Consider the following 16,020-nt stretch of genomic DNA (forward strand, 5'->3'; position numbering starts at 1 on the left):
GTACTCTGCAGAGAGTAGTGCGCTCAGCTGAACGTACTATAAGAACTCAACTCCCTGCTCTACAAGATATCTATTCCAGAAGAGTACTCCTAAGAGCCCAAAAGATTCTGAAGGACTCTTCTCATCCTAACAATGGATTATTCCTACCGCTGAAATCAAGAAGACGCCTATGTAGTCACAAAGCCAGAACTGAGAGACTCAGGAGAAGTTTTTATCCCCAGGCCATCCGAACTCTGAACTCACACTATACTGACTTTGCACACATTCACTCCTCAGCACTCTCAAACATTTCCCAACTCTGAACTCACACTATACTGACTTTGCACTCATTCACTACTCAGCACTCATGACCCCCCCACACACACACACACACACCCCCACACACACCTACAAGACTTTTAGCACTTTTACATCCCTCTCCCTATGCTACAGACCTTTTATTTATTTTCTTATTTCATCACACGTCAAAACACACACACACACACACACACACACACACATATCTGACTTTCTCCAACTTTTGCACATCTCCATAGAACTTTTTATTTATTATTTTTGATTTCTCCTCCATCTACCCATGTCCTTGATTGCCTAGCCTTTCTGCCCCCCCCCCCCCCCAACCCCCACCCCCAACACACACACTTAGATCATCACTGTCATCACTTCACATACATACAACACACTGCTTGCTACAGTAAGCCTCCTCTACATACTTGCTGCACACTGCCCCCCCCCCCCCCCTACATACACAGCACATTGTCTTCAGGATCTTCTCCAACACACATCCTCTACATACTTACAGCACACTGCCCCCACCTACACACTACACACACACACACACAGTCACTGCTCCACTCCCCTCCCGCCCACACACACATCTTCACTGTCATCACTCACATACATCATACATACAGTACTCTGCTTGCAATAGTAAGTCCCTGCCCCCCCCCCCCCCCCCCTACATACACAGCACATTATTCATCAGGAAGCTTCTCCAACACACATCCCCAACATACTTACAGCACACTGCCCCACACACACACTACACACACACACACACACACACACACACAGTCACTGCTCCACTCCCCTCCCGCCCACACACACATCTTCACTGTCATCACTCACATACATCATACATCCAGTACTCTGCTTGCAATAGTAAGTCCCTGCCCCCCCCCCTACATACACAGCACATTATTTCATCAGGAAGCTTCTCCAACACACATCCCCAACATACTTACAGCACACTGCCCCCCCCCCCCAATACACAGCACATTGTCTCATGAGGAAGCTTCCCCAACACACATATTGCACACTGCCCTCTCCCCACATACACAGCACACTATCCCATCTCTCCTGTCATCCCCCCAACACACACACCAAGACCCCTGGCAGTTGGGTTAGCCCCTTGAGCCGTGGATCTGCCCAAGGTTTCTTCCTTGGTAAGGGAGTTTTTCCTTGCCCCTGTTGCTCTTGGGTGCTCCTTGTTGGTGCCCCCCACCCAATCCCAATCCTCCCCCACCTTTTTTATGCAGCCCTTGCCACTTAATCTACTAAACCCCTCTTCTACTGCACTCTTTATCCCCCCCCCCCCCCCCCATTAATGCACAAATAGGCTGACACCAGACATAATTTCACTGCATTTCTTACTTCCAGTAACTATATGCATGTGACAATAAACTTCCTTGTATCCTTGTATCCTTGTATGCCATATTCTTTACACCTGATTTCTGTTGTGGTTTGTAATTAACATTTTCTAATTTTCAAGTCGCTTATTTATTTATCTCTTTGCTGGTTCAAATCACTTGCCTCCATTTTGACACACCAATCACATTCCTAGGCTCATCCTTTCAGCAGCACCGTTAAATTCCTGCAAAGTAGAACCACTTCACAATAGAACTCAATGCACATACTGCATTTCAAAAGGTCAGATTCAGTGATGTCTAGACTTCATGCATGTTGAATGGGTGTGCTGTGGCTGTGTGCATGTGTGTGTGTGTGTGCATGTGTGTGTGTGTGTGTGTGTGTGTGTGTGTGTGTGTGTGTGTGTGTGTATGTGCGTGTGCGTTCCTGTGTGTTAGTGTGCGCGTGTGTGTGCGTGCGGACGTATGTGTTCCTGTGTGTGTGTGTGAAGTGGTGACCATAGTGGTCCAAGCAGCAATTTAAATGTGTCAGTTGTAGCACCCCCTATAGATGGAATTGCACAACATTTGGTGTGCATCTAAAAAATGTGGTAGCAATGCAGCATATCCAATTTTGTCAACGTTGAACTTTCAAATCACAAGATATTCACACAAAACATTTTTGGCAGCTGAATTCTGATTGGCTGTTGGTGGCATTTAGTTGAGTGAGCCAAGTGAAACTTAAAGAGATGTGAGCAAGTGTAGCCAAGTGTAAACATACCAAATGTCAAAGGTATAGCTATAAGCAGTTCTTATACAGTAGATATTTAGAAATGCATCAATTGCAGTATGTATTCCCTATTGGGGAAAGATTCCACGAAACTTAACATATGTCTGTAGGTTGTCATTATGATCCCCTATGATACATTTTGTGCTGTTCACACTGTCTTGTCACATGATATTGGCGTTTGAAGAGCCCAATCTTTGCTTTTATGTCCATCATTTGGTGGCTCTCCTAGGAATCATTAACCAAAAGTCAGTGAGGGGAAATAAAAATCATCAGTGTGTCAGTTGGTACACCTTTCTTTGTATGTTGGGTGTATGTGTAAGTGTGGGTTTATCCCTTTTTATGCAAGCATGTCTGAGCCTGTGTATGTGTGTGTGTGTGTCGGAATGTGTGTGTGTGTTTCTGAGAGGCCTGAGCACATGGTGCATTGCTGCTCAGTGCCACTGCTCAGGTATGCACCAGTGCATCGCTGTCAGGGCCCAGTGGGAACTCTGTGCTCTCTGTTTCTGTGTGTGTGTGTGTGTGTGTGTGTGTGTGTGTGTGTGTGTGTGTGTGTGTGTGTGTGTGTGTGTGTGTGAGAGAGAGAGAGAGAGAGAGAGAGAGAGAGAGAGAGAGGTGATGTGTCCGACTCAGGACTTTTTAAAAATACCTGCTCAACTGAACCCTCTGTTGCCTGCATCTGTTCCCCTTTTTAGACCCAACCTGGCAACCCGGCCGTCCCGATGATTAAATGTGGCGGTGAAACCGCAGTGGCTCCTCACAGCGGCCCCTCAGTCAAAAAGTGCAGCATCATCTGCAGGATGGAGAGAGAAGTTTTCAGAAAAGCTCCAACTGAGAGAGGGAGACCTCCTATAGACAGAGAGACATTGTGTGTGTGTGTGTGTGTGTGTGTGTGTGTGTGTGTGTGTGTGTGTGTGTGTGTGTATGTGACAGAGAGACAGAGACAAGAGAGAGGAGAGAGAGAGAGAGAGAGAGAGAGAGAGAGGACAAAAAGAGAACTCACTCCACTCTTCACACTGTCACCTCATCTTCCGCCTACACAATGCGACACCAGGAACTACCCCCCCCCCTTCTCTCTCTCTCTCTCTATGTAGTTGGATGGACTCAGCAGCTGCGTTTTGGCTGACTTTTCCCACAGATGAGCTGTGTTGCCACTCACGCTGGGAAAAACCTGTCCAAGGGAGATCTTCACTGCACTGCACCGATGAGTCCCAGCTCTCTCTCCCCCCTTCCCCGACTGACCGCCCTAGTCCTCAGCGCCCCTCAGCTGCAGCTTGTCCAGTGCTGAGCGGTGAGTGCTGCGCTCCCTCCACCCCTCTTGTCTCTGGGGCTCCAGCTTTGACCCCTAGTGAGCATCTCGAGGTCAGGCCGGCGGCGGTGGAACTTCAGGGGACGGTTTTAATGAGAGGGTCCGGGGTCTGAGCCAGAGGAGAAGGCTGATTCCAATCCTCTAATGGCTCCTGCACGGCACAGAAAAGAGAGAGAGAGAGAGAGAGAGAGAGGAAGAGAGAGAAAGAGAGAGAGAGGCAGGAGGGAGAGAGAGGGAAGAGGAGGTGGAGGCAAGCGAGTTGTTCCACAAACACAATAAAAAAAATACATTTTTTTATGTAAGGGCAAAGAAGATACAGGGGGAGGAGGAGGTGGTGGTGGTGAGGGTGGCGGAGTGGATGTGGGGGGTTTTCCTAAAGGACCCGAGGTGCATAATGAGGGGAGGAGGGAGAAGCCGCGCACGAGCTGCGGCATGCGATGAGACTGCCGAATGCGACTGCCGGCGCGCGCGCAGCACAGAGTTGAAAGTGTGACCTTGCCTTGCTCAGATGACAAAGGGAACTGACAGCACACACACACTTACACACACTCACACACACACACTTACACACACTCACACACACACACACACACACACACAACTTTCTCCGCCTTTCATTATTCATACGCCCTCCTTGATTTTGGGTGTTCGCCCCACATTTTAAATGCCAATGTATCTCATTTGGATGTTGGCAGCTGAAGAGGTACGGCTCTCCCTACTGCATTTTTTATGTTGTTTGCAGTTTTGTTTAGTTATGCACTCTCTCTCTCTCCCTTTCTCTCTCTCTCTCTCCCATTCTCTCTCTTATTCCCCCTCTCTCTCTCTCTTCCATTCTCCCCCCTCTCTCTCTCCCATTCTCTCCCTCTCTCTGCCCCGCCGTGTTGTCCAGTTCAGCTGTGCAGGTTGTCATGGCTGCTTGTGTGTGTGTGATTTGTTCTAGGGTGTTTTCACATATACTGTAATCCCTTTTAAAAGAACTGAACTCAGTCCACTAAACGGGGACCAGAAAGTGGACCAAAACCAAAGGGACTCAGTTCATTATGTATTCACATTACGAGTTTATTTAAAAGAGGACTCGCATCTCTTTCTGGTGCACTTCAGCTCTGATGGGGCCTCAGTTTCCTTCCTGTTTACACTATCTTCTCTGGGGGTCTCAGACCTTTGGATTATGGGCTATGTAGTTGCTCATTTCCATCATCATTCATTATCAGGTTGAAATAACTAGATGTACCGCAGACCGGTACAAAATATGACCGCCGCCCAGTCCAGCACATTTTTTCCACAAAAATAAATCACGCTGAAAGGCCTATATGATTCTAACTGTCTCACTAAATTGCATTATTCACACTCAATTCTCACTTGTATCTGCTAGACAACAAGTACCAAAACATGATTAGTTCATAGATTTCACATGTAAAATTCATTTTATACAACCCCACCTCCATCTTGCCTGTTCATAATTCTGAGAAATTCTTGAATTGTGTGCATGTGTGCATGTACATGTTTATGTTATGTGTGTGTGTGTGTGTGTGTGTGTGTGTGTGTGTGTGTGTGTGTGTGTGTGCGCGTGCTTGTGTGTGTGCCTGCGTATGTGCCTGTGCATGCATGCGTACATATGTCTACTGTGTGAGTATGTGTCATACGTATGATTACTGTGAATGTATGTGTGTGTGTGTGTATCTGTTTGTGCACATGTGTGCACATGAAATGGGTTAACATGACCCCTGGAGGCAAACATACAGAAAAAAATGGTCATCCTAGGCCCTACAGTTCTCAAGATATTCACAGAGAACTGTGTCTGCCCTACCCTCCTTTCGGGGGGTCCAGTCCAGCGGGGGGGCTACAGATCAAAACGAAAAACGACGGTTCCATGCTATCCATGTGGGGTTACATGCCCACCAAGTTTTGTGTACCCCGGTCTTTCAAGGCTCTGGCATGGTCCTGCGTCACATTTGTGCGTGTCCAAGACGTGCGTCATTTTTGCCGTGGACGTGAAGCATACTCCAATTTCTGCTGTCCTGAATGCGCGTTAAATTGTTAAGGTTAGCGCCTGCGCACTACGGATTAACTGTGATACTCTGCCCCACCAACTGGGGGCGGTACGTCGACCCTGAAAGTAGGACACAACCACCAAGGAAGCCTGAAACGCCTGAAGAAAAGAAGAACTTGGGATGTGCTAGCACTAAACGAAGGAAGAGCTGATGAAGGAAAAAGCACCACGAGTACGTTCGCCTGTCTGCTGGGAAGTTTGATAAGCTGGCCCATCGCATCGCTCCATTTATCATCCACCAGAACACACACAGCACACCTGTTGGTATAGCTGAGAGACTAGCTTAGCCTACTTGCTTATTAGGCTACTTAGCCTGTAGCTAAGTGACTCGGTGCTGCGAGGGCAGCAATATTGGTGCGATACAAAGTAAAGACATTTTTCTGAACACATGCAGCAGTGTCATGGTAAGAAAGAGTTGTGCGTACAGATGTCCTCAATTAAATTTGTATTGAGTCTTCACACCTGCCTCATACCAAAAAGTATGAACCAAAAACCTGTAAATATGACGTGTCAATAAAAGTTTTGAAGTAACTATTTGTGTTCATAATGTATGTCTCACTGTGATAATGGGTGTATTTAGAGCGAGAGGTAGCCTACACTGTAGGTTATTCCTTCAATTATTATTATGATAACATTATCCGGTGTTGACAGGCGAGTTTCGAGATTGAGTTCAGCATTGTTCAGGAGTAGGCTAGGTGATAATGATTGCACCTGGGAGAGGTAGGCTACATTCCCTTTATTATTATAATCACTATTGATAACGCATACGGAACAGGCGAGAATGCATCTCGATCAGCAAGTGTTACTGGGTTTCGCCTGAGCGTTGTAGATAGATACCTTTAATTGGCTCTGAGTTTCGCGATTTGATTTCAGCATACGCTCATTTTTAAAAGATGCATTTAATCCGAAGTCATGTCAGCTCTCTATGCAGGGAGTAAGGCTGTCACTGTCTATGATTAGTTTTATCTTATTGTTTACCATCTCATTCAGTGCTATATGATCCAGGGCTCATGACCAAATCAAGCCAATATAATAGCCAGTAGCCACAATGAGCCCATGCAGCCACCCTGTTTCGACAATCAAAGGTAACGCACAGAACGGCCAGCAGACAGATAATTACGTCCCCAACTCATCTAAAATGTGGTGTCTTGAAATACTTTGGGTTCTACACCATAGATGGTAAAGTGACCGTTAAATATAATGTTAAAGAATGTATCTGTGGATTGTGGCTTTACATCGGTCGAAGTTGACTCCATGTCGTGGTGTCTCACGTAACTCAAAGCCAGGCAAGCTGAGGACAGGCGCTCTGTTCCATCGTCGTTATGGTAACCAAACAAGTCTTCTTCTGTCTAGGTTTGTTTCTACGTTTAAGTGTTGTTCTTCTATGTGGTCCACCTACTGGAGGGGAGTGTTTACAGCAGTTCCGTTTCACACATGCGCAGTCTACGCGTCACTTTGATGCGCGGTCTTAAATTTCGGTCGACTCAAAGACGCGACGCATGCTGTAAAAATGACGCAATTCTCGTCACACGCTCACCAGTGCCGCGTGCGCGGGACGCAGACGCGGGACCGTACCATAGGCTTCAGTGTCCCGGGAATCCTTGTTGGTGTACGTCACTAAATGTACACTTAAATTATTTTATTGTAAGGCCCCCCATGAACGAAAGTGCACAAAACTTGGCATGCATTCGGAGGGTGTCATAATGATCCTACACTTTTAATTTTGTGCAGTTTTGACCTTGTCAGCCAGAGATATTGTGATGAAAACACCTAATTTTTTGCTTTTTAATTTTTAACTAGGTGGCGCTATACATGAAATAAGTGGTTATGGGATGGGTTGACATGCCCCCTTAAGACCAACATACTTAAAAAAGGTGGACCTCCTAGGCCCTACGGTTCTCGAGATATTCACAGAAAACTGTCTCCGGCCACCTACAGGCCAATTGGTGTATAGTAACATAAATTAATTTATTGTGTGGCCCCCCATGAACGGAATTCCACAAAACTTGGCGTGCATACAGAGGGTGTCATAATGATCCTACACTTCCAATTTCGTTGTTAAGTCACAGATCCCTGCGATTACAACACCTCATTTTTACTTTTTTGTGTTTAACTACGTGGCGCTATACATGAAATGAGTGGTTATGGAATGGGTTGACATGGCCCCTTGAGATCAACATACAAAAAAAATGGTCCACCTAAACCCTACGGTTCTCGAGATATTTACAGAAAACTGTGTCTGCCCTACCCTCCTTTCGGGGGGTCCAGTCCAGTGGGGAGGCTACAGATCAAAACGAAAAATGATGGTTCCATGCTATCCATGTGGGGTTACATGCCCATCAAGTTTCGTGTACCCCGGTCTTTCAGTGTCCCGGGAATCCTTGACGGAAATTTGGCCATGCGAAAAAGAAAAAAAAAAAAAAAATATGACTAAACCTATACTGTAAGACCGCCGCTTCACTGCGCGGCGGTCATAATTATCACAACCCATAATATGTGTGATGATTTATTCTTGATCTAAAGTTATTGCAAATATCCTCTTGATCTGTCAGTCAACATGCCAGCCAATCACACTGTCTAAATCAGTTGACCCCTCCGCCCCCCCACCTGGTTACTGCTGCTATGCCTCATCTGTGGTGCCACATCTTATGCCACATCTAAAATGACAAGTGAACAGCAGCCCTTTAACTGCGCTGCTCAACATATAGGCTACTCGTTTGTTTTCTACATGCAAGAAGAGTTCAACAGAGCCTAGCAGATCATGAAAAATGGTGAGCAATGCAATCCAAAGTTAGCTAATTCTTCAATAGTTAGGCTACCAATAGCTTGGATGAAAAGAAATTCAGCCTAACGTTAACATTAGAACACACCAAATTTGTAGCCAAATTACAAATGTCTGTAGGCCCTTCATGAGCCTAATGCTAATAGTTATTTTTAAATAATAAACGAATGCCTTCTCCGTTGGCAATGGAAAGTCAATTAGGACAAAATAGGCTAGCCTACAATGCAAAATGTGAAAGAGAACCCAGGGTGATTTGTGTTCTCAATGCACAACCGTGCGCAAATGCGAACCGTGCCGCGGACTTCAAAGCAAAACGTGCCGAGATACCTCCCGAGGTGGTCTCAGTTCGGTTCGCGTTAGAGGGGCCTGAGTTTGGTTGGCGCTGTCACATATGCTGAGTCATCAATCTGAGTTCGTTGAGAAGGTTGAAAGGGACCAAGTGTGAAAAACCCCTTAGTTTATGCAGTATATCCCTTCCTAGATGATCATGACAGAAAGGCCTTCTAACACAGGGCGTAGCCTACAGCAAGACTCTGGAGTCCCACATCTCTCTCTCTAACTCACAAATCTGCTATTTCTTGTATCACAATTCCCACTCATCTGAAGTGACACAAACAACAGACACAGACAACACAAAAGTCAGATGTGTTACTGATGGAGATGAATGACATTATACTCCATCTCTTTAAATGCTAGAGCTTTTAATGACCGTATGACGTTGTTGTATAACCTACCGATATTTTCTTTGTAAACAAAGTGACCTGGTGTTGCACATTGTAAACTGCTCTAAAGAATGAAACAAAGTTGTGTGGCATCAACTTGGCAAAGCTGATCAAAGACAATGTGTTGTTTTGAAATCTGATGGAGCACAACAAGATAGCAAGAAAGGCGGAACACCAAAAGGACTGAGAGAGAGCGAGAGGCAGACAGGTGGGGGGTGGGGGTGGGGGGGTTGGTTTAATAATGCATCTACAATCGCGACGTCTCAAAGTTATGCCAGAGTCATCCTGAAATGTCTAATTAGTATAAAATATTCAAGCAAGCGCCCACGAGCGCAAGCGCACTGCAGTGCCAAACCGCACAGCCATGAAGCCAGGGCAAGTGTGTGTGTGTGTGCATGTGTGTGTGTTGATTGTGGAGGTGGCAGTCTCCATCAGGGTTGGTTACACCATACAAGCGCTCAGACACCCCTCAGGAGAGTGTGTGTGTGTGTGTGTATGTGCGTATGTGTGTGTGTGTGTGTGCGCGTGCGCATTGAGGGGTGGGCACTGATGGAGACCTGTGACAGATCCAGTGAGGGACGTGACAAGACAACTCACCCTCAGTGTCGGTCTCAAAGGACCATGTTCAAAGTGGTGCCAGATGAGCTTGCTCTCACATGACAAGCTCAAAGACAGATTTTTCATGACACCATACTTTGCCTGACCTATATCCAATGGAGAGGGCTTTCATCTGTAGATATATGCATTGACCTATTGAGTTTATTGACTGTAGTTTCAGTTATGGCTCTGAGGACATTCTACCAGCACAGGAACATTCTACACGGATAACTTTAAACATATACGGAAATAACACTAGTACCTCTATAGGACTGTGTATCTAACTTTTTTGAGCACAAACACTGAACTGCCAGCCAGGGGACCACGAGAAGCAGTTCTCTTAATTTCACGACAAGTGTATTGGATTAGTATAACTGCCAGAACTACTGACCCATGATGAATGTCTTAAACTCCATAATTTTGCAGCTGTGCATTAAACTGTATTAAAACTCTGTTCTCACAACAGAACAAATCATGGTGGTTAGTTTCTTCTGGTGTACAGTTTACCTTTTTCAATTCTTTGAAGTTCTGAAAGTGGCCTGCAAACCCAATCCAAAACTTCAAAAAATGTTGAAGGCAGAAACTTGAATTTCCCCTTGGGGATCAATAAAGTATCTATCTATCTATCTATCTATCTATCTATCTATCTATCTAACTCTGAAGGCATCTTCCATGGCAACTGAACCCTTTTATTTCCGAAGATTGCTCTCATATAGCAAACTTTCAAAATATGCCACATATAGGTGAGTGCATCCTAGGGTCCCCAGAGCTCTTACTGCTTTAAATCACACTCTTCACAGCTAGTTCACCAGTAGGCCTTTCTAGATGACAACCTTTTCACTCAGTGTGAATGAGGACATTCTCCAGTGAATGTGTTCTTTCCAAGGTCAGGGTTTTTACCGGTGAACCGAGTGTGGCAGACCTGTGAGGACGGGAGAGTAGCAGGCCCTGAGAGCAGAGATATGTCCATGAGGCGCCTATCATGAAGCATCGGCTAAATGCTGGAGAGTGTGTGATGCATGGGTCTGTTGTAGGAGAAGCAGAAACAGGATGTAGGAATCCCTTAAGATGGATGTCTTGAACTTTTCCATGTAAGTTCTTTTGTGCCCCAAAAGCTTTATTGATGTGTGTTGTGTGTGCAAACTTTTACTCATTCTCAAATTACCTGCAAGAACAGCTTGTACTGTACATCAGAAGCCAACCAATATGTGGAATTTCAAGAACCACTGATGTTAGCCGTTTTTCCCTCTCTGTGCTGTTGCCTGGGTGAAATCTTGTTGGAAGTCATGTTGTAGACGTTCTCATCTGTGGAACTACCACACCATAATGCAACTGTGCCTGTAAACATCGTTGCCCATGATTACAGTAGCTTTTTGAGACTTACCAGCACTGAGAGAGAGAGAGAGAAAGAGAGAGAGAGAGAGAAACAACGTGTGGGAAAGAGAAAACAGGCAATGAGAGAAAGAGGGGATGGAGAAAGGGGAGGAAAAGACAAAGAAATGGAGGGAGGGAGGGAGGGGAGGGAGATCAGCATTCTGCTCACCCCGCACGATTCACCGCGTTGGCCACGTCTGCTGGCAGTGACAAATTTTCTGCTGCTCGAGCAGAGCCAGTTCATTTTCTCCCGCTTGTTTTTCCAGTGCTCCCACGGAATTGTTTTTGAACCTCGACAGGAGAGTGCAGTGCGGAATATACATTTTCACACTCTATTGGCCCCCCACAAACAGAGGTGAGGACACCGGCCCGTGAGGGCAACAAGGGGAGGGGGCGTACGTGTGCATGTGTATGTGTGTGCTTGTGTGTGTGTGTGTGTGTGTGTGTGTGAGAGTGGGTGTATGGGGGGTCTTAAGAAAAAGTTATGGGAAAATGTAAGAAATTCAAGGAATGAAATAAAGCACATGAAATAGAAACCACAGTAGGTGTAGAGAAGAGGCTTCATGTGTGTCTAGTCTTTCTGTATGTGTGTCATATGACATGCAGTAGATGATTGAAAAGTCGTTTTTGAGAGGGTTTTCTCCCGAGCTCGGCAGAGGAAAGCTTCATCTGATGTGACTTATTTTCCCATAACCCCCCTCGCCTGAGATGGGTTAGAGAGGGTTGTCACATGCGTTAAAAAGCTGTCACAGTGAATGGGAACTCACTATCAGGTGGAGCAGAGCACAGAGAACAGTCCCTGAGTTCCCTGTGCCTTTCCCTTCCTTCCTAAATTCTTTGGCTGCTGTTGACTGAATGATGTCACCCCAACTCAGTTTCCCCCAAACCCTCCTCCCTTCTGCAACACCCCACCCCACCCAGACAGACCAGACGAGGCGCCCAGGACACGCTCTGTTCACTTTGATGGCCTCAGCGCTGGACGTGGACCCCCATCATTTCTGAGCAGGCATTTTAATGGCCCGAAATGTGCGTCACTCATTACCGGACGTGAGAGCCTGTTTGGCTCGCCCCGGCTCCTCTGCATCCCAGACCCCTCAAGCCAGACTGAGCTCACTAAGGCGTGACAGGTACCTGCCCATCCCTCCCTCCCTCCCTCCATCCCTCCCTCCCGCCCTCCCTTCACCCGCGTCTGGGCCACCGCATACCCTCTTCCCTTATCCATCCACTTGTCTGCACCACCCTTAATGTTCTCAAGCAGAAAGCCTTTTTGCGAATGGAAAAACAAAAACAAGGCATTAAATCTCCGTGGGGATATTCAGCATATTGCATGTGAGGTTAAGTAGGGGCATTAGCCCCTTGTGCTCCAGACTGTTGTAGTGTGGGGCCTTCAAGGTAAAGTGCTGACGTCCTCCTGCGGAGCGTGCGCCCCGGTTCCTGCTGTGTCATCAGGAACAGCGACCCAAATCTGCTCCGCTGTACAAACAGGGACCCGCCGGCTCACCTGCAGCCCCGCCGCACCGCGCGGCGACGAGCGCTCGCTCCGCTGCAGGGGCATTCAGCTCAGGGCAGCCACCGCAGCAGTCACAGCAAAGTCACAGAGCACCACTCCTCCAGAGACACGCTCTACGTGTGTGTGTGTGTGTGTGTGTGAGAGAAAGAGAGAGAGAGAGAGAGAAAGAGAGAGTGTGTGTGTGAGAGAGAGAAAGAGAGTGTGTGTGTGTGTGTGTGTGTGTGAGAGACAGAGAGAGAAAGAGAGAGAGAGTGTGTGTGTGTGAGTTTAAGTGTATAGAGGTGGGGGTGGAGGTGATTTGGTATGAGGCTAGCCAAGGTCTGTGTTTGCTGAAGTTTGAGTGTATGTATCTATGATTTACTATTCATGGTACTGCAGTGTGTGTGTGTGTGTGTATGTGTGTGTGTGAGTGTCAGAGAGAGAGAGAGAGAGAGAGAGAGAGAGAGAGAGAGAGAGAGGGTACCGACAGGCTGTAGATGGTACAAAAGTCTGTTTATTTCTCTGTGTGTGCATGTGTTGAGTGTGCTTAAGCAGATTAAGCTGTGGCATTAGAGGAGGTGACTGCAAGATGGGGACAGCTCCACCAGCATGGCGTCACAGCGCAGCAAGAAAGCCCAACCTGAGAGAATGATGAAAATCCCACCAATCTGACATGGGGAATTACCAGCGCCTCGCCAGTCTGCTGAGAACGCCAAAATTCAACTTCACCACCAAGAAAATGTATGAGCTGTGCCTCAATGTGGTTGGCATACATTGGACTGTGTGTGTGTGTGTGTGTGTGTGTGTGTGTGTGTGTGTGTGTTTATGGGTTTGTGTATATATGTTGTTATTCAGTGTAATAGTGTAATGTGATGTCTACATGTGTACTGGTGTCTAAGTCTTTGATATGTATTTTTCCTTGTGTTTCCCTGTGTTTTAGTGAGTTTGTGTGTGTGTGTGTGTGTGTGTGTGTGTGTGTGTGTGTGTGTGTGTGTGTGCGTGTGTGTGTGTGTGTTTGTGTGTGTGTGTGTGTGTGTACTATAGGAGAGTAAATGTCAGAGAGTGTGTGCATGCTTGTGTGTGTTTGTTGTGTGTGGGTGCAATGCAATCGCGTGTGTGCATACTCTCCCCGCTCCCTCTCTCGCTCCCTGCCCTGGGCAAGGCGGATGGGGTGGCCACTCTGCAACACGAATATGTAATTACAGAGAAAGGGAGAGCAGGGGAACGGTGAGGCGCGACGGAAAAGGCACTGAGGAGGACAAGCTGGAGAAAAAGAGAAAGAGGGAGAGAGAGAGAGAGAGAAAGAAAGAAGGAGGGAGAGGGAGGGAGGGTAGATGGCAGAAGACAGGGGACAGTGCGAGAGTCGGGTCTCGCCGTGAGACAAACACCCGCCAGCATGAGCCTCTGACTCCCCCTACTGGTCGCACTGGTACCCATCACACACTCTTGGTGCCGACGGCTCCATAACTCGACTCCGTAAGCAAGCAGCCTGCCTCAGCTCCAGTGGGACTAGGCTGTCTCCATGCAGGTGTGTGTTTACAGCCCTGGCGCTGAAAAATGGATGTAATTATTTTCCTCAAGGGTTTTCACTGGTGTTTTTATTCACTATTATTTTTTGCTTTCCAAATGGTCAGGTGCTACATCCCACAGGCTTGCGTTAGGGCTGGGGCGTGTGCAGGAGCCAGCTGTGGAGGACTGGGATCTGACTTTGAGGTGTCTGCCTTATTGACTGTAATTTGCTCATCAGTGTCTGTCCCCCTAGGTTGAAACCAAACGGTTGTGTGTGTGTGTGTGTGTGTGTGTGTGTGTGTGTGTGTGTGTGTGCATTTGTGTGTGTGTGTGTCTGGTCTGCATCCCTTACAGAAAAACCTGACCTTCGCTCCCCATTCTAGGTAGCCAATCACTGCAGGCCAATCACTCCTGGTGCATGACGCGTCTGCTTGGCCCCCGCCACGCTCCGGGGTGGATTGCTTGCCATCGTTTTATGGAGGCATAATTCACAGCTCCCCAGTCCCCTGCACAGGTTGGGCCGTGCTTATGGGATGTTTGCTTGCTTGGGGTGAATGAGGCCGGCGTGGCTCTCGCCCAAATGATACAGACAGTCAACACAGCGGACACAGTTCAATATGCTGGAAATGGCAGATGGATGCCATTGTGATTGGAGAAAATATGGTGTGAATCTCATAGCTTTTGTGTGTTAATGACCTAGACCCTCATCTGCACACGTCACTGGCCTTACCACCTCCAGCCCATTTAAAGGCATCAACACATTCGGCTGGTGATTTCCAGCAAAGTCGCTTTGTGAAAAGAGTTAGAGTTTCCAGCCAGACAGAAATCGTCGGCATCTTGGTCCTCCCAGAACTCCAGAAGTCTGAGCCACAAAAACAGGTGCAGGACACACTACCCAGGAGACAGACGGAAAACACCTTTAACTATGCAACCCCAAACTAGGGGAGAAAACACAGTTTCCTCACAAATTGACAGTTTGGGACTCGGGACTCAAGGTTTTTTCTCACGCTGCATCAACCTCTCCCCAGCTCAGCCATACTCCTCTGTCAGACCTACTCCACACTGAACCCTCATTATTTCTGGAAAGTGTCATTTGAAAAACAACCGTCATTCTAATAGAGGGAAATAGAACACCCAAAGAACCCAGCAGGGCTTGGCTGAAGGCGCTGAAAATACAGGCCCTGTAATGTAGCTAAATGTTTCAAATATGGGCTGTGAGAACAAGCCCTTCTCAAGGGAAAGAGAGGGATGTAAGGAGGGGGAGGAGAAACCAAGAGAGAGGTGCTGCATATCCTGAGAGAGAGAGAGAGAGAGAGAGAGAAGAGTGCCCAGGGAGAAACTGATGAGAGAAAAAATGATGAAGAGGAAAAAGAATGATGGAGCTATAGATACATCACATTTTTGAATGTCCTGAGAGAGAGAGAGAGAGGGAGAAAGAGGTAGAGGGGGGGGTAAAGAGAGAGAGAGGAAGAAAGAGGTAGAGAGAGAGAGAGAAAGGCAAGGGGAGAGAGGAGATTATGAGGGAATGAGAGAAAGAGGAAAGAAAAAAAGAGGGTAGGAGAAACAAAGCGGGAGGGGTGGAGAACACTGTTGAATATCCTGAGAGAGCGGTCAGGGGGGAGGAGGTGGGGGTGAGCACTCGGTGAGTGGAGGAACAGAGGAGAGAAGATCCACTTGATGTCAAGCTTTTACCCTGGGGCCTAACTGCTCCCACAAGAGATGATTGAGGGAAAATGAGGGAGAGAGAGTTTGAGAGAGGGAGAGAGGGGGGGAGAG

The 16,020-nt window shown here is 47.1% G+C and overlaps 1 protein-coding gene across 1 annotated transcript in view; it reads left to right on the top strand.

Moving 5' to 3' along the window:
• LOC121721033 overlaps positions 1-16,020 on the top strand; it is a 36,364-nt gene that overhangs the window by 13,881 nt on the left and 6,463 nt on the right. Inside the window, 1 exon segment of the mRNA XM_042107583.1 lies at positions 12,639-12,873. Coding sequence (XP_041963517.1) covers positions 12,639-12,873 — 235 coding nt within the window.

Source organism: Alosa sapidissima, chromosome 10, assembly GCF_018492685.1.
Source record: "Alosa sapidissima isolate fAloSap1 chromosome 10, fAloSap1.pri, whole genome shotgun sequence".
Taxonomy (NCBI): domain Eukaryota; kingdom Metazoa; phylum Chordata; class Actinopteri; order Clupeiformes; family Clupeidae; genus Alosa; species Alosa sapidissima.